Source organism: Lissotriton vulgaris, chromosome 1_2 (assembly GCF_964263255.1).
Source record: "Lissotriton vulgaris chromosome 1_2, aLisVul1.2, whole genome shotgun sequence".
In the NCBI taxonomy this organism is placed as follows: Eukaryota; Metazoa; Chordata; class Amphibia; order Caudata; family Salamandridae; genus Lissotriton; species Lissotriton vulgaris.
This window is the reverse complement of record NC_141686.1, coordinates 112,240,792-112,262,613: the sequence shown is the minus strand read 5'-3', so window position 1 is coordinate 112,262,613 and position 21,822 is coordinate 112,240,792. Positions and strand designations below refer to the sequence as shown.

Here is a 21,822-nt window from a genome sequence, read left to right as displayed (position 1 = left end):
AGATATGAGCAATCCGTTGCAGTAGTCAAGCCTACTCATAACTAAGGTTTGTACTAGTGTTCTCCGATGATAGTCAGCTAAATATGGGAAGGCCCTTCTGAGTAGGCCAATGACTCTCATGCAGGTTCCCGTGACCTGTGTGGCATGATCTTTTAGTACCAGGGATTGATCTAGCTTGACACCCAGATTTTTCACACTTTCCTTGGGACAAGGAGCTGTACCTAATTCTGGAGGCCACCACTCAGGTGACCAAAGGAGTGGGGCATTTCCAAAGAGCATGACCTCCGTCTTGCCCACATTACACTGTAGGCAATTGGAGGTCATCCATCCAGCTATGGCTCTCATTCCAGCAGCAAAGGAATTCCTTACAGCGGAAGTCATGTTTTGGAATGGGAACAGCAGCTGGGTGTCGTCTGCATAGGATATTGGTGCGAACCCAAATTTCCTTGCGACCTTCGCCAGGGGGGCCACATACACATTAAATAATGTGGGACTCAGGCATGAGCCCTGTAGAACCCCCTTGGTGAGCTCCCTGGAGGTGGAGTAGTGGGAGCCCAGGCGAACATTTTGGGATCGGTTGGAGATGAAACTTTTCAACCATGATAAAGCGGTTCCCTGCACTCCCACTCCCTCCAGACGACTGATCAAGGTGTCATGAGACACCGTGTCAAAAGCAGCGGACAAATCTCATAGCACCAGAATCATTGAGCCTCCTCTACCCTGTGCCATTCGGATGGTATTGGTCACGGAGAGGAGAGCTGATTCTGTGCTATGATTTGGCCTGAACCCAGATTGGGAGGGGTCCAGACCGTCCGCTGCCTCGATGAATTTAGAGAGATGAGTGTTGACGTGTCTCTCCGTCATCTTGCTGATGTAGGGTAGGAGGGATATGGGACGCAGGTTATTAAGGTCTGACCATGGTAGCGTGGTGTTTTTGCGAATGGGGTTCACTACCGCCATCTTCCAGTCATTAGAGATCCTTCCTTCCTTGAGGGAGATGTTGATCAATGCTCTAAGGCTTGGAGCCAGAATGCTGCCCAGTGGCGCAATCATCGTGGCTGGTAGTAGATCAGTCAGTGATCCAGATTTGATCAAATTAAGAAGCATGTCTACTTCAGTTTGACTGATCTCTGGAATAGAAGTCCGAGTGAGTCTACATGTTCCATTATTGGTGGATTCATCTCTAGGACTATCTATGATGTCTCTGTTATTGTATGGTGTTTTAGTAATTTTGTCATATATTAGGTCTATCTTTTTCTCAAAAAACATCGAGATTTCATCACATAGGTTTTGGTTAAAATCATCTGGACTCTCACAAGCTGTAGGTTTAACAAAGGATTGTAGGACTTTGAACAATTCCCTAGTGGAATTTCCTGCCTCTGTGATTTGTGAGTCAAGTTTGTGCCTCCGAGCTTTTTTTATATTTTTAAGGTAGTTGGAGTGAGCTTCTAGATAAAGAGTTTTGCTCATAGGAGTGTGAGTTTTTCTCCATTTTTTCTCCAAACTCCTGCATTTTTGTTTTTCGACTCTTAGTTCCTCTGTATACCATATTTCAGTCTTTGGCCTAATGCATTGTTTATGTAATTCTAGTGGAGCAATTTGATCAATGGCCTCTAATAGTGCTTTATTGAATTTAACTCTAGGCAATTTAACTCTAGGCAATAGCCATGCTGTATAATTTGCCTCACCCACCTGTCTGTAGATATGGTTTTCCAGACTGGCAGGAACTGCTGTAGTCTTCCCCCGACCGGTGTTACATGGTCTGGGGGCAGTGACAAGAAGTCACTGTTTGGTGTTGGTGGAGGACATGGAGCTGTTATTTCCTCGTCCTCTACCCTTGGTGCTATTGCCACGGTATCCACCTCTACTGTTCTTGTAGGTGTTTAGCGTGTTGCTTTTATTATAAGAGGTTTGCTGTGTTGAGGCTCCTCTAAGAGCTCCTCTGTTGCTGGAGCGACGAAAGGAACCGCCTCTATATTGCTGTGACTGCAGGGCACCCATAGACTTGGCTGTTTCGGTGTCCTTTTTCATTTTGTCCAGTATGGTGTCCACATCAGGACCAAATAAATACTCAGGGTTATTATTATTATTATTATTAAGGGGCATTTATAGAGCGCCTGGTTACGCTAAAAGCGTGTCCCCGCGCTGACTGAAGCACTCAGGAGGAGCAGTAGGGGAAGGAGCCCAGTTATTTTGAAAAGAGGTGAGTTTTTAGTTTCCTCCGGAAACTAGATTCGGAGGGGTCCAGACGGAGATTGAGAGGTAGAGCATTCCAGCTTTTAGCCGCCAGGTAACGGAAGGATCTTCCTCCGATGCGGGCCCTTTTCACCCTAGGGACCTTAAGTAAGCCTCCCTGCGAGGAGCGCAGAGCGCGAGATGGTACATACCTGGTGACTAGGTTCTGGAGTGGTGCTGGCGCCTTCTTAGCGAGGATACGATGGCAGGTACAGAGGGATTTAAATTCAACTCTGCTCCTCACTGGCAGCCAGTGGAGTGACTGGAGGGCAGCTTTGGAGTCCTATCTTTTTGGGAGTTTTAATATGAGGCGAGCTGCAGCGTTCTGTAGCACCTGAAGTCGATTTATTGCTTTACAGGTAGCTCCCATATAGAGTAGGTTACCGAAGTCCATGCGTGAAGTGACTAGGGCGTGCACCAGCGTTCTGCGGGCGGCCGTAGGGAGGAGAGCTAGGACCTTCCGCAGAATCTTTAAAATGCTGAAGCAGATGCCCGTCACCCTGTTTATCTGTGGTCCGAAAGACAGGTCAGCATCGAGCCAGACCCCGAGATTTCTGACTTCCTTCCGAGGTGTGGGGGCCTCACCTAGACATGGTGGCCACCATGCCGACGTCCAGACAGATGGGTTCCCTCCCACCACGAGCACCTCAGTCTTGTTGCCATTTAATTTCAGGCAATTTGTGGACATCCAGGTTGCTAGATCTTGCATGCAAGCCCTGAAACTGTCCATGGCAAGGCCGGGTGCACGCGAGAGGGAGACAACCGGCTGTGTGTCGTCGGCATAGGATACAATTTGTAATCCGTGCCCCACAGCGATCGGAGCCACTGGGAAGACATAAAGGTTGAAAAGGGTTGGGCTCAGGGACGATCCCTGCGGAACGCCCTGACCCAGTCCTATGTCTCGGGAGTAGTGGTCACCTTGGCGGACCTGGAAACTTCTCCCAGTTAGGAAGGATTGGATCCATTGGAGTGCGGCTCCAGATATACCTCCATTATTCAGACACTGTAGCAAGGTGGAATGAGCTACAGTGTCGAATGCCGCACTCAGGTCCAATAGGATAAGGGCCATAGTGTGACCCTCATCCACCCCCTGCCGTAGGGACTCCACAGCCATCAGTAGTGCCGATTCCGTAGAATGGCGGGGGCGGAAGCCAAATTGGGTGTCGTGCAGTAAGGCAGCTTTGTCAACGAAATCCATAAGTTGGAGATTAACCGTTTTTTCGGCCACCATGGCCAGATAAGGTAAGAGAGAGATGGGCCGTAGATTGTCTAATTTATCAAAGCTGATAGTGGGTTTTTTCCTGAGAGGAAGGACCACCGCTTTTTTCCATTCTTTAGGCACTGTCTTTGTATTAAAAGACACGTCCAGTAGATGCCTAATGTAGGGCTCCAAGACCCCCAGGCTATCCCCTAGACGTTTAGGTGCGGTAGGGTCCCGTGGAGAACCTGACTTCACAGATCTGCAGATTTTTAGGAGAGCTTCTGGGGGTGGGGTGACAAAATTGGTCAGACTAGGTGAGTTTCCCCGTTCCCTTGTGCTTTCCACAAACTCTATCCCATTCGTGGGTTGAGTTGGGAAGGCCGAGTAAATTCTTGATATTTTCTCGGCGAAAAAATCTGCGATTCTGTCACAAGACTCAGGCGAGCAGTCATCAGGGACAGTGACAGATTTTCCACTAGAAAGAGTTTTGTAGAGCAGAAACAGCTCCTTCGTTGAGTTACCAGCTTCGTTGATCTTGGTCTCATAATGTGTGGCTTTCGACTTTCTGATCAATCCATGGTAGAGTCACCTCTCTGACAAGTAGGCCTCTCTAGTATCTTTGGAGAAAGCCCTACGCCATTGCCTTTCTGCTCTCTTCAATAGGGTTTTTGCGTTTCGTAGTTCAATACTGAACCAAGGTGCGGTTTTTTGAACACGGCCACTAGGTTTAGTTTTGGATAGAGGGGCTGTAAGATCTAGTGCATCGTTGATGCGCTTGCAGAGATAGAAGTTAGCCGTGTCTGCATCATCCCCCCCCGGGGTCACCTCCTTTGGTCAGTTCCTCGCAGAACTTAGACTGGGAGAAGGTGGCCCATTTACGCCTAAGATGATACAGTGCTGTGGGTTGCAGGGATCTACCTTCAGGAATTTGGATGGTGAAAGGTACCAGGTGATGATCCGACCAGGGGATGGGGGTGGGAGTCGTCGCTTCTACTTCCCCCACCAGTTAACAAATATGGGATCTAGCAGGTTCCCTAACTGATGGGTGGGCCCACTTACAATTTGATTCAGTTGTAAAGCTTCTAATACTTGACAGAAGTTCTTACTAGCGTTGTCGGACGGGTTATTGAGATGTAGGTTAAGGTCACCGAGTACCATGAATTTATTTTTGCATATCGAGGTCTCCTGGCTGAGGGGCCAGGGGGTCTGTAAATTAACATGCCTTTCAGTGTGTAGTTGTTATTCACTTTAATCGTGAAACTCCCTGCCTCACTGTCCAAGATAGGCACAAGGTCAAGCTGACATCGTAGACTTTCCTGTGCAACTATTGCAATACCCCCTCCTCTACCTGTAGGTCTATCCTGTCTATATATTGTGTATCCCTCTGGGAGTGCCTCTAGGGCATCAGGCGTGGATTCCTCATCTAGCCATGTTTCCGTTAGAAATACCAAGTCCCAATGTTTTTTGGTGAGTAGATCGTATAGATCTAACTTGTGTTTGCGTAAAGAGCGGACATTAATCAGTCCGCATTGTAAGGTATTGTCCGTGGTGACCATACTCCTACCAGGAGTTAACGGGTTGATTAAGTAAAGTGGTTTGAACTTCACTTTTAAACCCAGAGATGCGTAGCCACGCATGTCGTCTAAGCATGACGCTGGTGTTGATAGCTCTGGCTGCTGTGTCTGCTGCATCTAAGGCGCATTTTATGGATGCATTAGATATGAGCTTACCCTCCTATATCAGGAATTCTGCCTGTTCTTTGTAAAGGTCAGGTAGGTGTTGAAAGATTTGTTCCAGTGTGTCGTAGTGCGCCCTGTCATACCTAGCTAACAGGGCTTGCGTGTTTGCAATTCTCCAGATGTTAGCCGCTTGAGTAGCCACTCTTTTTTCCCGATGCCTCCAGAATTTTGGACTCTTTGTCTGGAGGTGGAGCTTCGCCAGATGTTTGCGAATTAGCACGTTTACGTGCATTGGAGACAACCAGAGAGTCCAAAGGCAGTTGTCCCTTAATATATGTAGGGTCAACTGGGGCTGGTCTATATTTTCTCTCTATACTAGGGTTAATGACCCGTGCCCTGGTTGTGTCTTTAAATATGTCCCCTGCATGTTTAAGCACCCCCTTCAGCATTGGCAATGTTTTGACATTTTTCTCCGAGGTGCTAAAAGTGTCAAAGAGGAAGTCCTCATCAATGGGATCTGCGTGCATCTCCACATGGTGATTATATGCTGCCCTTTCTATCAGTGCTTTAAAGGCAGCTGTGTCCTCTGTAGGCAATGTTTTTACAGGGTATGCAGAGGAGTCAGGAATTGTTTGAGAATCTCCAGGATCCACAGGGTCAGTCCATGGCTGAGTTTGTGTGTCCTTGTCAGTATCCGTTGGATAATTGTATTGGTCATTGTCCTCCTACTCCCCATAGTCATCTGTGCGTGTGGGAGAGTACATATATGTTTCCTATACATATGGCATGATAGTTTCAAAGAGAACTGGAGATGTCGAAGTGTCTCTTTTCCTCTTTAGAGGTATCAACTGTAGTTTCAGGCCTGATTTTTCTCTTTAACAGGTTCACCCTCCCAGTGTCTGGGTCGACATACAGTTTTGACTGCTCCTCGGCTGAGGGATCCTGTTCGTGTGCTACTGTCGGTTTTCCCCCATTTCGGCCTTTTTGGCTGGGTTGGTTGGAAACCGCTATCCTTTTTGACCACCCTTGGCTTGACATGCGGAGGGAGTCAGAATTTTATCGGTCCGAGAGATTGTTGGACCGTTTTAGTAGCCTGTATGAGCGTTTTCGGAGCCGTGGTTTTCGATCCGACTGGTTTTGGCTGTTCGATAACCATTCTGTGGTCTGGCGTCGACTTCAGAGCATGTTGCTTCGGAGTGATGCTTTTGACCCTTGGTTCGACGGAGCTCTTCGGCTCGAGTCTCGATTTTTGAATAAGTGCCTTTGTGTGCACTTGCTTCGGTTTTTCGACGCGTACCTTCGGATCGACAACCGTTGTCCGTTCGAGTCCCTTTTTAGTCTTGCCAGGCGTCGACGTCGATGTCGTCGGGTCGACTGCTTTCCGCTTATGCGCGGACGTGGGAGTAGTTGCTCTGGCCTCGACAACCTTCGCAAGCGACCTCGATGGGTCGACGACCTGTTTTTGCTTGATCGGCTTCGACGGATCGCCATTCTCGGTCCGAAGAATGGGATGTCGATTAGTTTCGGTTTCTGTTTGGCAGCTATCACTTTCGGTTTCGATTTCTCCAGATTTTGGAAATGTCGTATCGATGGCTCTTGTGATATATTCGTAGCTTAACTGCGGGGCTATCGAATCGTCATTCTGATCTTGGCTAAGGCCTCGACCTGAGCCTCTGGATCTGAACCAGGAATATATTGGGCTCCGTACTCGCGGTCGGCCCAGCGTCTTTGCGGGGTCGTCCTCGACGGCTCCTATGCCTGGTTCGTCGTCCCCTACCTCGATGAGGTCTTCCTCGTCATCGACGCAGTAGTTGGAGTCGTGTTCAGACCCCTGCTCCAACGGCTGATCCGAGTCCTCCGGGTCGACGACCTCTTCGTCATCTTCAAAGATGTTCTCCGGTTCGGGCGCTGACCTCTGCATCGTCTGTCGCGCCACACGTCGAACCCGAAGAGTCTTTTTTGATCTAAATTGAGCACAAGCTAAGCAGTCGGCTTTGTTGTGTTCAGGAGATAAACACTTATTACAGACTGGGTGTTTATCAATGTGTGGGTTTTTAGAGTTACAGTAGGGGCATCGCTTGAAAGGACTTCGTTCCATCGACAAATGGCCCTGGTGTCGAGAAGGCCACGCGGCCCGATTCAACGTCCTGAATAGTAAGAACAGGAATAAGTTGTAGGTAACGATCGAAGATACAATACCGACGCCCATAAGGCCTTTTGGCCTTTAGAATGTTAGAAATATATATTTCCGAACTCCGAGTAACGAAAGTACATCCGAACCCAATGGCAGTAAAAAAACAATCTAAGGATGGAGAGGATGCCCATGCGCACTGTAGTCCAGAGGAGGAGCCACCTATCTCGTGATACTTCGAAGACTCTTCTAGGACAACAATGCGCAATCATCCGGACCCAACACTAGGCGGCGATCTATGCACAGATATGAATTCAGCAACCCACATGCCTCGAACACAATAGTACCACCGGGCAATGCTGCCCTTCTACAAGTGGGAGGGAGATACTGGAGGAGAAAAGGGCAGAAGTTCGCACAGAGGTAACTCTTTTGCATCAAGACCTAATCAACGATTCAGAGATAGTAATGCAGGCCGAAAATCATATATCGGAAGTCGAGGATGTGTCCGACACACTTAGCGAAGATGTCTCAGGGTTGAAGGCAGTCATGAAAGAAGTCACATGGAACGTCGACTATGCATAAAAAAAGAGCACACAGTAATAATTTACGTTTTATTGGCTTCCCAGAGGAATCATAGGGTTCAAACGCAGGTGCTTCTTAACCACTTGCATTAAGGAATCTCTTCCAGCGGCCTAGCTCGTACCTAGTTTCATCATTGAAAGAGCGCACAGAATATCAAACACAAACCGCCCGTGGTGTTCCTACGAGACCTCTCATTGCACGCTTGAAGTGATTTTTCAGGGAAAGACTATCTTCTTCCAGAGACTGGAGGAAGCATATGCAAGGGTCGAAGAGAGCCCGATATTGAAGATGGGTCAGAACACAATGGGGAAAATGGGGCCCAGATAACAGAGAGATCACCACACCTATCGCCAGATTAATCAACACAACATACGCCAGGGAACGCCTTTGAGACGAGACATACACTTGGAAATTGGTTCTGGCAATATGGGCTCTGAAGTGCCGCAAACTATGAAAAGGCGAAGGCAGCTCAGGACCCTGGAACCTCCCTCATCGGTCCCTTCCCAACAAGAACACTCTGCAGGTAAAGATAGCGACCACTCACTTCTCCAAAGAACCACATGTAAAGAGGAATCAACACAAGAAACCAACGCCTCGGAAATACTCCCACAACAGCAGAAAAATGGTGGGCACGAAGACTGAAATGTGTGGGACTGTTGGCAGCCATTGGAACAGTAAGGCGGCACTAGGTGCCCGAGACAATTACTAGATACATTGCATGGTTATCTAACTTAGAGTAGGTTTTCCTGGGGGGAAAGGGAGACACAGACCTCTCAGACCAGACCAGACCAGCGCTACTATTGTCATGTTGACCAGTTGTGGAAAGTACGTGGGAGAGAGTGGGGTGGGTAGGCCTTCATTTGGGGAAAAGAAACATTTGGTTAAAAGGTCATTAGATTAACGGAAAGGGAAAAGGGAGACATCAAGAGCACAAGCAATAAGAATGGTCATGAGATCCGGGACAAGACAAAATAGATCACCATTCAGACTATACCTCGAATAACCAGGTGAGGGACAGTACTCTGTATTGACATGGAGCGTATACCTGCTCGGGAGTAAAATAAAGAGGGGCCTGATGACCAGATATTTTAGAAAACACAAACCTGACATAATCCTAATGCAGGAAAAATATCGTAGAGGCACGCTAGGAAGGGTCATTTACAACACACTTGTGCACGCTATTTTCATGTCCACAGCCAGAGGGGTCGCAATATTAGTAAAGAAAACAATACCATTCCGCACTGAAAAAATCTTGACAGACCCAAATGGGACACACTTAGCTGCCCAGGGACTCTGGGGTCAAAGACACTTAACATTGATGAGTATATATGCCCCCAGTAGACTACAAAAACAAACTCTCGCCAAAGTGACAGGGATACTCCTAGAGTCCGGACCCTCAACACATATAATGGGGGGGACTTCAATGATGTAGTAAACCCTCTGATGGACCGTACAAGTACAACCACAGCATCATGTGGTAAGAAAGCACCGGCTGATTTCATACACACAATAGGACTCCATGACCTCTGTCACAGACAGCACCCAACGCAGCGATCATACTCCTTTTATTCAGGAGCCCATAAAGTTCTCAAGACTGGACTACCTCCTTGTACCAGCAGGAGAAATAGAGAGGGTAGAAATGGTAGAATACTTCGCTAGAGGAATATCAGCCCACTCACCTCTATAGCTGACGGTGGGAGGGAACCTCTGGGGCAGCGACACGCATGGGACATACAAGACCAAGCAGTGGTAAGAGAGATCTGAACGGATTCAGAGATCTATTTCCACGAAAATGAGGGCTCAGTATTGTCAGCGGTCACCTTATGGGAAGCATATAAGACGGTGCTCGAGAGAGAGCACAAAATATCATTACACACAAGAAAAGGAAAGAGAAACAAGAAGTCAAGGCATTGGAACTAAAGCTATTAGACCTAGAAGCCGAATAGGCAATGCGCCAATCAGATACTAATCTGCCAAATAGCACTTGCTCCTGCAGAATCCAGATCTCTAATCAACCAAGAGGCTAAAGCCCAGATTCTAGTACACATCATCGTCTCTATGAGGCAAGTGAAAGAGCAGGAAGATTGATAGCTTGGTTGGGTAGAAAAGAAAGAGAAATAAGATGGGTAGCAGAAATAAAAGAAAGAGGAGACACACATATGGCAGCCCAACATATTGCTGAGGCATTCGCAAGATACTACACAGAATTCTATAAAGCTAGAAAGTTAATTAATGACTCCCATATAGGCAGCTACCTTGAAGCCGTTGACACTCTGATGCTCTCTGACGAAGATAGGATGGCCCTAGATACAGATCTAACCCTGACGGAGGGGACGGATGCAATAGGCAAGCAAAAGACAGGGAAAACTCCTAGGTCCAATGAACTGCCAGATTAATTTTTTTAATGAGTACAGCCGTATTGAGCCCACAACTCATGAGTATGTACCCTGTGGTGCGGGAAGATGGGAGGCTTCCACCTGACTTATGCAGTGCAACAATTGTAGTGATACACAAGACTGGGAAAACCGCCACAGATCATATAGAACAATCTCACTACTTAATGTAGAAACTAAGATCCTAGGCTCAATTTTAGCCACACACCTCTTAAGGGTAATCACAACAGTTATACACAAAGACCAGTCAGGCTTTATGCCAGGGTGAGCAACGAGACAATCTCTGTAGACCGGCCAATCGGCTAGAAGGGGTGAAACACAGATCCACCCCACATGTGTTTCTATCCCTAGATGCCAATAAGGAATTTGCTGCGGTGCGTTGGCCATTCATGCGCCAGACCCTGAGGAGGTTCGGATTAGGCCCTACCTTCACATCCTGGGTGAAACTGTTATACACCACTCCCAAAGCTAGGGTTCGAGTAAACTGAGTGCTCTCATAAGATTTCCCTGTTGAGAGGGGAACCAGACCACGATGCCCGTTGTCCCCCCATGCTGTTTGCCCTCGTGCTAGAGTCATTGGCTTGAATGATCCGTCCACATCCAGACATCAGAGGATTTAGAGATCAGGGGGACAACTGAGATAAGAATGAATTTCCCTCAATGCTGATGATATCCTCCTGTAAGTTGCAGAACCAAATCAGAGACTCCTTCTCATATTACTTACTTTTAAAGAATATGGCTAACATGCGGAATACAATATAAATAGGGATACGTTCAGTATTTACCCAGTAAGGGGGGGGGACTCTGGAAGCACTATACCTCAATCAATAAATCAGGGACTTATAGAGCGCTCTACTCACCCGTGAGGCTCTCAAGGCGTTGAGAAGAATGGGGGGAGAGAGGGGGGATGCAGGTAGGTGCGCAGTTCTGTGTCAGTCAAAGAGCCAGGTCTTGAGGTACTTCCTGAAGGTTTGCAGAGTGGGGGAGCGTCTGATGTTGATTGGGAGCTCATTCCAGGCCTTTGCAGTGATGTAGGAGAAAGCTCTTCCGCCTGCTCTGGTTCTGCAGATGCGTGGGGTCTCTCCCGGGCGAGGTCGGCGGAGCGGAGGTTCCTTTTGAGTATGTGGAAGGATACTCTCTTGTTGAGGTATTTGGGTCTGATGTTATTGAGTGATTTAGGGGCGTGGGTGAGTAACTTGAAGGTTACTCTCTTCTCGACGGGGAGCCAGTTGAGGTCTTTTAGGTGCCGAGTAATGTGCTCATGTTGTGGGGTTCTGATGAAGAGTCTGGCTGCAGTGTTCTGGATGGTTTGGAGCTAGTGTAGCAGGTTTCCGTTGATTCCAGCATAGAGGGCGATGCCATAGTCCAGTCTGCTGGTTATGAGTACGTGGGTGATTGTCTTCCTGCCTTCGGGGGGGGGGGGGGGGGGGGAGTGGAGGGGGGATCCACTTGAAAGTCTTGCAGAGGGAGTTGAAGTAGGTGGAGACGACGGCGTTGATCTGGCGATTCATGGTGAGGGAGGTGTCTAGGATGATGCATTTTCAGGCTTGGTCCGTTGGAGTGGGTGGGTTTCTGAGGGCGGAAGGGGAGGAGGGTCAGAGAACGAGGACCTCGGTCGTCTCAGAGTTTAGCTTCAGGCAGCTGTTGGCTGAGACGTCCTACATTTCTTCCTGGAAGCAGAGTCTGGTGTCTGCAGGATTTTTTATGAGGGAGAGGACGAGCTGGGTGTCATCGGCATAAGATACTATGCTGAGCCCATGCTGTTGGACGATGGCGGTGAGGGGGCCATGGAGATGTTGAAGAGTGTGGGGCGGAGCGAGGATCCTTGGAGTAATCCACAGCCGATCTCTGTAGGTTCGTTAGGAAGGGAGGGAGTCTGATCCTTTTGGTTCTGCCAGAGAGAAAGGAGTGGATCCAGTCGAGGGCGGTTCCTCGTATAACGGCGTTGTGGATCCTGGCTGCGAGAGTGTGGTGCGAGATGGTGTCGACTGCTGCGGAGAGGTCTAGTAGGATAAGGGTCGCAGTGTGGCCCTGGTCGAGTAGCATGCGAATGGTGGAGGCGAGGAACGCGGTCTCGGTGCTGTGATCCGGGTTGGGAGGAGTCGAGGATGGTGTTCTCTTCGATGAAGGTGGTCAGTTAGGCGTTGATGAATCTCTTGGTGACTTTTGCAGCAGGGGGAAGGAGAGAGATGGACCTGTAGTTTTTCTGGGCCGTTGGACCGGGGCAACTAAGATCTTAGTAGAGGGATTCCGATATCTGGGACTATATATAACTACCGACAATGCAACTAGCTCCAATCACAATATTAGGCGGATACCCACAGAATTCCACAAAGACATTGAAAGATTGAGGAAACTCCCCCTAATGCTTCTGGGTAGAGCAGCCATGTTGAAGATGATCTCTCTCCTGAAATTATTATACATTATGCAAAACGCACATAGTAAGATTCCAGAGACAATCTACAAAGCGATCAATGACGATCTGCGCACATTGCTATGGGATGGGGGACACCCAATAGCTGCACCAAACACTAGAACACAACTCATACAACGGAGGGACTGCTCTTCCAGACATACGCTCCTATTACAGAGCGCCCACCTAATTGCAATAAATGAATGAATAAATGAATGGAGTCACATGCCAGGAGAACATCCAACTTACGCTTTAGAAAAGCTTCAATTTCAGTCACGCACACACACTATATCTACGGGGGTAAGAGGTTACGACAACTGCTTCCTGCTACCCAGAGAACAATTGAAGTATGTAAGGGTGCGGAAAGGCAAATGAAATGGGGCTAACAAATAACACGAGAGACCCCACTAAGGGAGGGAACGAGACTGCCGGAGATCAATAAACTCCAGTGTTTTAGACAAGAGCATACAATCGGGATATCCACGCTGGGCGTTCTCCTATAGGCAGACCCCTTGATCTCATTTAGCTCGCGTCAACAAGAATATTAACTAACACCCAGAGATACAAATACCTCCAGTTAAACCATGCATGGCAAGCAGGAAAAATAGACACATCCGGCATTCCTGATTGTGCGCCATTTGAGGGTAGGCTGCTACAAGTGGTGATACCAGACAAAGCGCTCTCGTGGACATACAAAACCCTAGTCAACAATTTCCCAGATAGATTGACAGCACTTAAGCTTAAAGCGGAAACCACAACTGTAGCTTTAGAAAATATGGCCTGGGAGGCGGCACTAATGCACCCCAGAGAGGTAGCCATTAAGCTGCGACTACGCTTGATCCAATTCAAGATTCTCCATAGAGTATACTTGGACAGGGCACACCTACATGCAATGGCAAGAGCAGAGACACCGAGATGTTTTCGATGTAAGACAGAACGAGGCAAATTTACACATATGCTCTGGGACTGTCACCACATAAAACAAGCATTTGCAATGCAATAATTAAGCTTTGGAATTGTAAATGACAATGCCTTTTATTTATCTGTTTTCAAAACCAACACATAAATAAAAGGCATTGTCATTTACAATGCCAATAGCTCAAACTCTCACAAACGCAAGACCTCTTGCTTTGCAAATGCTAGTTTTGTGGTAGGCACGGGGAGATTACACGATTTACCCAGAATCCAGGGCTTGGAATGTGCATATTTACAGGGGGTGTTAATTAAGGTTAGTGTGTAAGGAGAAGACGTTGGGGCACTTCACACATCTGTATCACCAGCCAAAGGCAATCTGCCTCTCTTTGCCACCGTTGCCCCTCTCAAACCCTGGCCATATGTGCATCTACTACAGGTGCATGAGAAAGAAAGGCTGCATCAGTCCTCAGAGGCCAAGGCCTTATGTTATGAAGATGCCTAGAGCGAGGTTTTGCTACCCTTGCAGCACACCCCTGATAACCAGATGCTGAAACTCTCTCCTTGGTTTAGGGTCGGTGCCTCAACCGGCTGAATGTGCACGCCTAAAATGGGGAGCATTGAGATGGAAAATAACACTTGGACAAAATACATTTTGCAGCAAAGGGTATACCACACTAATGAGGTCTCCCGTATTTATAGCATGTGATACTAAGCAATCGCAAATAAGAACAGTTCCTGGAATAGAAGTTCAGTGACATGTTTATTATTCTCCTAACACATCTCAACCGTCTCCAGCTGTGTCAATGCTGCAACACTTTGAATGCCGTGTGTCCATTTAGAAACCAATGTTAATTTGGTTACTTATTGGTCTACCACCCCTGATGCTTGATATCACAGGGCGCTGAATGGGACTGCAAGAAGTCTAGGTTTATGACTAATAGCCAAAGTATCACACGTGAAGTCAGGACTCACATCCGCTTGCAGGGACATGCCAGTGTGTGACTGGATTAAAAGCTTTGCGGATTCGACGCATCTGCGATTTCCACCATGACCACGCAAGAAGCAAGGATGTGTAGGCATTTGTAAAACAAACAAATCTATTGGCACCAACAGCCGTTTACACTTTATTATTATTCTACTCAACAGCATAATAGTTAATGCGAGGCATTTTTATATTTTTTTAAATGATGCTGTGGGCTTAAATAAACACGTGTGGTTAAAAGCCAAAACAGGCTTGGGATGTATAGCACTCTGTCCATGGCGCTGCAAGTGTAGTCGATGTTGCCAATTAAGTGTTTTTTTGGGGGTGGGGGAGGGGGGACAGGGGTCCCTCAGACTGGACTCTTATTTTGCGACCTTCAGCTTTAGCCATGTGACCAGAGTGCCTGTGGGTAGAGGCGGTACCTCGCACATTATTGTCGCATTAAAAGAAGGGGTTTACCAACTTCTTGCAAGCAGGTGTATGGTGCTCATGACAGGCCTCCCCAATGAGGGTGACGTGCGATGATAATCTGTTAACAAATGGGCTACAGGCGGACGTAATCTTTAAGGGTGAGGGAGATAAACACATACAACCATAACATACACCTCTCCCCTCTTAAAGCGGCCACGTCGCTTCTTTTATTGCAGATACTTTTCGAGAACTGGGTTTTCATCAAACAGAATGCATTAAGGGTGTCCTATTTTTTTTTGCTTCAATGGACTAATCTCAACTAACAGTTCTGTAGCTAAAGCTACACTCTGGGATGCTTTTAATGTTGTCATAAGGGGCAGAGTGATAGTACGCATTAAAGGCAAAGCAGTGAAGCGAAAATTGCTCCCAGGACTCTAGTAATTTTCTCCAGACTCCGCCTCATTTAATTTAAATATTTTCATAGATACTAGTACAATTCCACATCTTTCGCGCATGGACAGAGCAGAAAACCCCAACTGCCTAATGTGAAAGATTTCACTTTGTACCTATTTTCACACAATGTAGGAATGACAGCAGTAGGAAGCTATTGGTGCGAGATAACCACTACCCTAGGTAGAGTAATTGGTACGTTTAAAACCTGACCGTAAAATTATCTTATTGGGGATTATGGATGATTGGAGAGGTCCGCTCACTCCTTTATCACTGCGGCGTTTGGTTTACTAGTTGCAATGATCAGACCCACTCGCTGAACGAATGGTCAAGAGGCATAGATGTTTATGCAAAATCCGAGGAATTAATGTTTAAAGCTGTGGGTGTGCACAAAAAAATACGGAAGAACTTGGGACCTGTATTCAGGCAGCGTCATAGCAACCTGCATACATACGATCTCAGGATAATTCAGACAACCTTACCTAATACTTATGTTGATGTCTTGTGTGCCAAGGCGGGAAGGAGCCACGGGCCGGGTCAATCACGAATGGGGTAAAAGCGGAAGGGGCCACGGTGTCCACGCGTCTGAGATGGGTAAATGCGTTGGTCGGGTCCTGTAGTGGGGATGGGGGTGGCGGGGAGGGGGGGGGTCTCGGTGCGATCGTGTGTGTGTGTGCGCGCGTGTGTGTGTATGTGTGCGGCGGGGGGGGGGGTGTCTCTGTATGTGTGCGTGCGTGTATGTGCGCTCGTATGTGTGTCTCTGTGTGTGCACTTGTGTGTGTGTGTGCACATGCGTAAGCAGGGGGAGGTGTGGCTGTGTGTGTTAGAGCTTCCCAGGAGACAGGAGATGTACACATGCGCGCGCGGCCCGCTCCGATCACATTTATGCGCGTGGCCATCTCTTGTCTCCTGGGAAGCTGAACCGGTGACTATAGGTCTCTGGCCAGACCGAGCTTTCGCGCGGTAACACCACAAGACCTAAAAATACTGATCACAAATCATTGCAGAGATTAACAATGTATTAGAGACACAAGTACCCATAGACCCCAGGTAAATTCTGTTGGGAATTCCCTCAGAGGTTGATCTTCCCAGCCCTAAACTCATATTGTGCAACATGGGTCTAATAGTCGCCAAAAGAGATATAGCTGAGAAATCGGGAGATATGGACCATCCTAAGATCGATGAATGGAAGGCAACCATGGACCTATATATGACGGCAGAAAGGGGAACCTACAGAGCCAGAGGGAGTCCTTGGAAATTTACTGAAATTTGGTGCCCATGGATGAGACACTACGAGTTAGAAATGGGATATAACGGAGGCGTCAGACCCACAAACCATGAATGACCAGAGAATGGCCAGATGAGGGTGGGGAAATTCCCTCCCCTGACTGATAGCTGGGAATTCCGGGCAATATGGAATCACATGATGACAATCAAGTGGGCTCAGATCTGTATGTCTATTGTAACAGAGACCTGTAAGCTTATGAATATTTAAAGAGATACATCCTTTGCACTATTGTATACCTTGAAGTGAAATAAATACCAATAAAAACATTTATAAAAAAAAAAGAAAAAGAGTGGAGTTGTGTAGACGCCTAGAAATTGTTCTGGAAATAGGTTGTTCCTGCCGGGGTGACAAATTATATGTATTCAAGCGATAGAGGGAATGGCGGTACCAATGTCAACATAAAGATATTGAAGGTTTTTGCTGAGAGGTTATCTAACAATGTGCAGGAGAATGATTCTTTACAAATAACAGCTACTCCAGCAACTGATTTGAGTGGGTGCTTCTCAAATGTTGAATTTACATAACATGTAACTTAGTGCTTCCGAGCACAGATCTCTTTACAATTTTGGCTTAATGATACAAGTAATGGAGAAAAGTTTTGACATTTTAAAATCCCAATAAGAATGCTTAATAGTCTAACACACTTTTCTAATGTACAATTACCAAAGTTGTACACACCACAATAACAAGCATTCATAATGCAATAGGTCTCGCCTTTCATAAGGTAAATCCATTTGCTTTGCTATACAAAACCATTATCAAAGCAAATGGCTTTAACTTACTCAAAAGCGAGACCTATTGCATTTTCGATGCTTGGTGTTTTTACTGTGATCCAGTGGGATGTTAGTTAAAACTGGTATCCTTTCTTAGGTTCCAGTGGCATAAACCGCCATCTGGTGTAACAGTTTATCCTTTTCTTATCCTCTTCAGGGCCCTCCTGCTGTATTAGTACATCCTCTTAGTGCCATCTCATCTTTCCTGAGCTACCAGTGGCATAGACCCCTGCAATGATGCATCAGTTTCTTCTCCTGTTATTCTCCCATATGTCCCAATGGTATACATCCCCTCCTGCTGTAATGGGTAATCCTTTTCCTCCTCTATTGCCCCCTCACCCCCAATGGTATACACCCTCTCCTGCTGTAATAGTTTATCCTCTTCTTCCTGAGCTACCTGAGCTACCAGTGGCATAGACCCCTGCAATGATGCATCAGTTTCTTCTCCTGTTATTCTCCCATATGTCCCAATGGTATACATCCCCTCCTGCTGTAATGGGTAATCCTTTTCCTCCTCTATTGCCCCCTCACCCCCAATGGTATACACCCTCTCCTGCTGTAATAGTTTATCCTCTTCTTCCTCTGTTATTCTCCCTCAGACCACCCTTCCTGCTATTAGGGTTTCTCCTCTTCTTCCTCTTTTGACACCCCGCCCTCAGGTCCCAGTGGTATAGTCTCTCCTGCTATAATGGTTGTGCCTCTTCTTCCTCTGTTATCCCTCTACCCCCCTCGGGTCCAGCCCCTCCTGCCCAGACCTGACGCCCCCGGTTCTCAGCGGTACCTCTCCTCCAGAGTCCCAGTGACTCTGTCTTCCTACTCCAGCACTCCCACCCCTGCTCCCTTGGTACAGCCCCCCCACCCCTAATCCCTTGGTACAGACCCCTCCACCACCTGCTCCCTTGGTACAGACCCCCCCTCCCCTGCCCTCTTGGTACAGCCCCCTCTCCACACCTCCGCCCTGGCTTCTCTTCCTCGCCTGGTCCCCGAAGTCCCCGTGCAGGAGGTGCCAGGACAGCCTCCCGAAGCCCGGCGTGCACGGCTTCTGGGACACCGCCCCGCCCGCTGTCATTGATCCCCCGGACCCTGTGTCCCCACCCTGCTGCCCTGCCATTGGCCCCCAGAAACCCCTGACCCCGTCCGGATGCCCTGATTTGCAGCCCGCAGCCAGGGAAAAGGGAAATAGAGCGCTGGCCCATGGTTACCATGGTGACGGGGCAGGCGCCGCTCGAGCATCTCTGGAGGCAATGAGTGGACATAGAAGAAAGACTTTGTGAGCGCTAGGCAGCAGGGACAAGAAGAGCGACTACATGAGCAGAAACATAGAACAAGGTGACTGGTTTCTATCGCATACAGTGTGAAATGCGCTCTCCAGAGGTGCCCTGATGCCTACCGCTGGCCCAAGTGAGTAGGTGGCACTGGTGGCTAGGTTGGGGAGCTGGCACTGCTATGTAGAGTGAGGCACTGGCTGATAGCGTTAGGAGCTGGTTCTGGCGGGAGGACTTCGTACATGCGGATAAAATAGTAAGTCGGTGCTGATGGGCAGGATGATAAGATGGCACTGGAGGGCAGCAGATAAAGATGGCATTTTTGACAATGTATAAATATGGCATTGGTGGCAGTCTGATAAGCTGGTCCTAGTAGGCAGTATTAGGAGCTGGCACCGATGAGCAATGCTCACACTTGCACTCATAGGAAATGTGATGATATGCCACTAGCGGGAAGCATGGCACGAGATCACAGGACGCAAGAAGGGGGCACCTATCAAGACGTACCCGGCGTCTGTTAAAGAGCACGTTCCGTCATGGAGATGGACACCTTTAGAGAATCCTACCTACCCTTTGAGGCTTCTGCATCTGCTGTGGCGATGAGAGCGTGCAGCGGGTCACGCTGCTGCAGGCGGCCCAAATTCCCAGTGAGCGAGCGCGAGGTACGTCAAATTGCAATTATTGGCGGCATGGGAAGGAGGGCTGCAATTTGAAAGCGAAAGCACGCACGTGTAGGGACAAAAAAAATGTGCGCATGTGTGCACAAAGATGGTGTCGGGCTGTCCACATGTGCTTGCACCACCTGCTCCATTGGTACAGCCCCCCCTCCCCTGCTCCCTTGGTACAGACCCCCCTCCCCTGCCCTCTTGGTAGAGCCCCCCTCCCCTGCCCTTTTGGTACGGCCCCCTCTCCACACCTCCGCCCTGGCTTCTCTTCCTCTCCTGCTCCCCGAAATCCCCGTGCAGGAGGTACCAGAACAGCCTCCCGAAGCCCGGCGTGCACGGGTTCTGGGACACCGCCCCGCCCGCTGGCATTGGTCCCCCGGACTCTGTGTCCCCACCCTGCCGCCCTGCCATTGGCTCCCAGAAACCCCTGACCCCGTCCGGATGCCCTGATTTGCAGCCCGCAGCCAGGGAAAAGGGAAATAGAGTGCTGGCCCATGGTTACCATGGTGACGGGGCAGGCGCCGCTCGAGCGTCTCTGGAGGCAATGAGTGGACATAGAAGAAAGACTGTGAGTGCTAGGAAGCAGGGACAAGAAGAGCGACTACATGGGCAGAAACATAGAACAAGGTGACTGGTTTCTATCGCATACAGTGTGAAATGCGCTCTCCAGAGGTGCCCTGATGCCTACCGGTGGCCCAAACGAGTAGGTGGCACTGGTGGCTAGGCTGGGGAGCTGGCACTGCTATGTAGAGTGAGGCACTGGCTGATAGCATTAGGAGCTGGTTCTGGCGGGAGGACTTCGTACATGCGGATAAAATAGTAAGTCGGTGCTGATGGGCAGGGTGATAAGATGGCACTGGAGGGCAGCAGATAAAGATGGCATTTATGACAATGTATAAATATTGCATTGGTGGCAGTCTGATAAGCTGGTCCTAGTAGGCAGTATTAGGAGCTGGCACCGATGAGCAATGCTCACACTTGCACTCATAGGAAATGTGATGATATGCCACTAGCGGGAAGCATGGCACGAGATCACAGGATGCAAGAAGGGGGCACCTATCAAGACGTACCCGGCGTCTGTTAAAGAGCACGTTCCGTCGTCATGGAGATGGACACCTTTAGAGGATCCTACCCTTTGAGGCTCCTGCATCTGCTGTGGCGATGAGAGCGTGCAGCGGGACCACGCTGCTGCAGGCGGCCCAAATTCCCAGTGAGCGAGCGCGAGGTACGTCAAATTGCAATTATTGGCGGCATGGGGAGGAGGGCTGCAATTTGAAAGCGAAAGCACGCACGTGTAGGGACAAAAAAATGTGCGCATGTGTGCACAAAGATGGTGTCTGGCTATCCACATGCGCATGCATTTTTGTCCCTACGGTGCATGTTTAGCTTTGCGATGGCGAGAGTAGCCATCTTTGTCCACTTGGACGCGGGTGAATTCAGCTTTGGCTGAATTGATTCCAAAAGGTGCTCTCCATGGCGAGAGCAGCGCATGCGCTGCTTTCGCCAGGCAAGACCTAAAAAAGGGAAAAATATACCCAAGTTGAGACTGCTTTAGATCTTTAACCCTTTCGCTGCTGATGACGAGCTGGGCTCGTCATGGTGCACAGTGGTCGTGTGCTGATGACGAGCCCAGCTCGTCATGAACAATGGGAATTTTAAAGGATCAGCGCAGGAGGAAAATTGCCTTAGCAGCCAAGGTGTTAATGCATCCTTATAGTGGAGGTTTAATTCACATTAAGCATTCAAATTTGCCAATCGGTAGTTTAGATTTTGTTTCAAAGTTTTTCTCCAAGCCTTTCAGTTACAACTAATGTGGACAGGTTTTGGGTACCCATTTATTGTCTCCTTCAACCATTCTTCCATCTTTCAATGTCTAAAACAGCTTCAGAGGTTAAAAGATGCTTACCTGTGCTCTGGGAGGAATAGCTGCTGTTCCTGATATCAAAGGCATTCCTGTATATGGCAGGTAGCTTTGGAATAAGGTCAGAACTCAGACCCCACTTTTCCATCTTCTCAACAGACTCTGCTTCCAACAGGTTGTGAGCCCGCTTGCACAAGTTGCCGAATCGACAGTTTCCCTGTAAAAAATGAAGGCAGACATGCAGCTTTGCGCAGCTCTTCTTAAAGGTGCAGGCCCCAAAGGGGCCATCTCCCCGGTTGTAGTGCACACATGTCTGAAATGACAAGAGGAAAAAAGGGAAAATCACACACTTCTGCAACAACATAAAAATATTATAGCCTTTAAATAAAGCGAAAAGCATATTTACAGTATGCATATATGTGTATGCTCCTTATTTCTTTATAATGGATTGGGAGCCAGGATACAGGTCGTCATTACAAGCAAACATGAAAAAAAAACGAAGCCCTCAAAGAACAGGGCGCTTTAATAGAACCACATGTTATTTACATTTTAAGCAGTATAACATTCAGTTCAATGAA

General features: G+C 48.2%; 1 protein-coding gene across 1 annotated transcript in view; it reads right to left on the bottom strand.

The window, feature by feature from the left end:
* Positions 1–21,822, bottom strand: part of LOC147734651 (protein mono-ADP-ribosyltransferase PARP12-like) — a 320,390-nt gene that overhangs the window by 205,845 nt on the left and 92,723 nt on the right. The window contains exon 3 of the mRNA XM_086952947.1: positions 21,290–21,557. Coding sequence (XP_086809073.1) covers positions 21,290–21,557 — 268 coding nt within the window. The remainder of the gene's footprint in view (positions 1–21,289; positions 21,558–21,822) is intronic.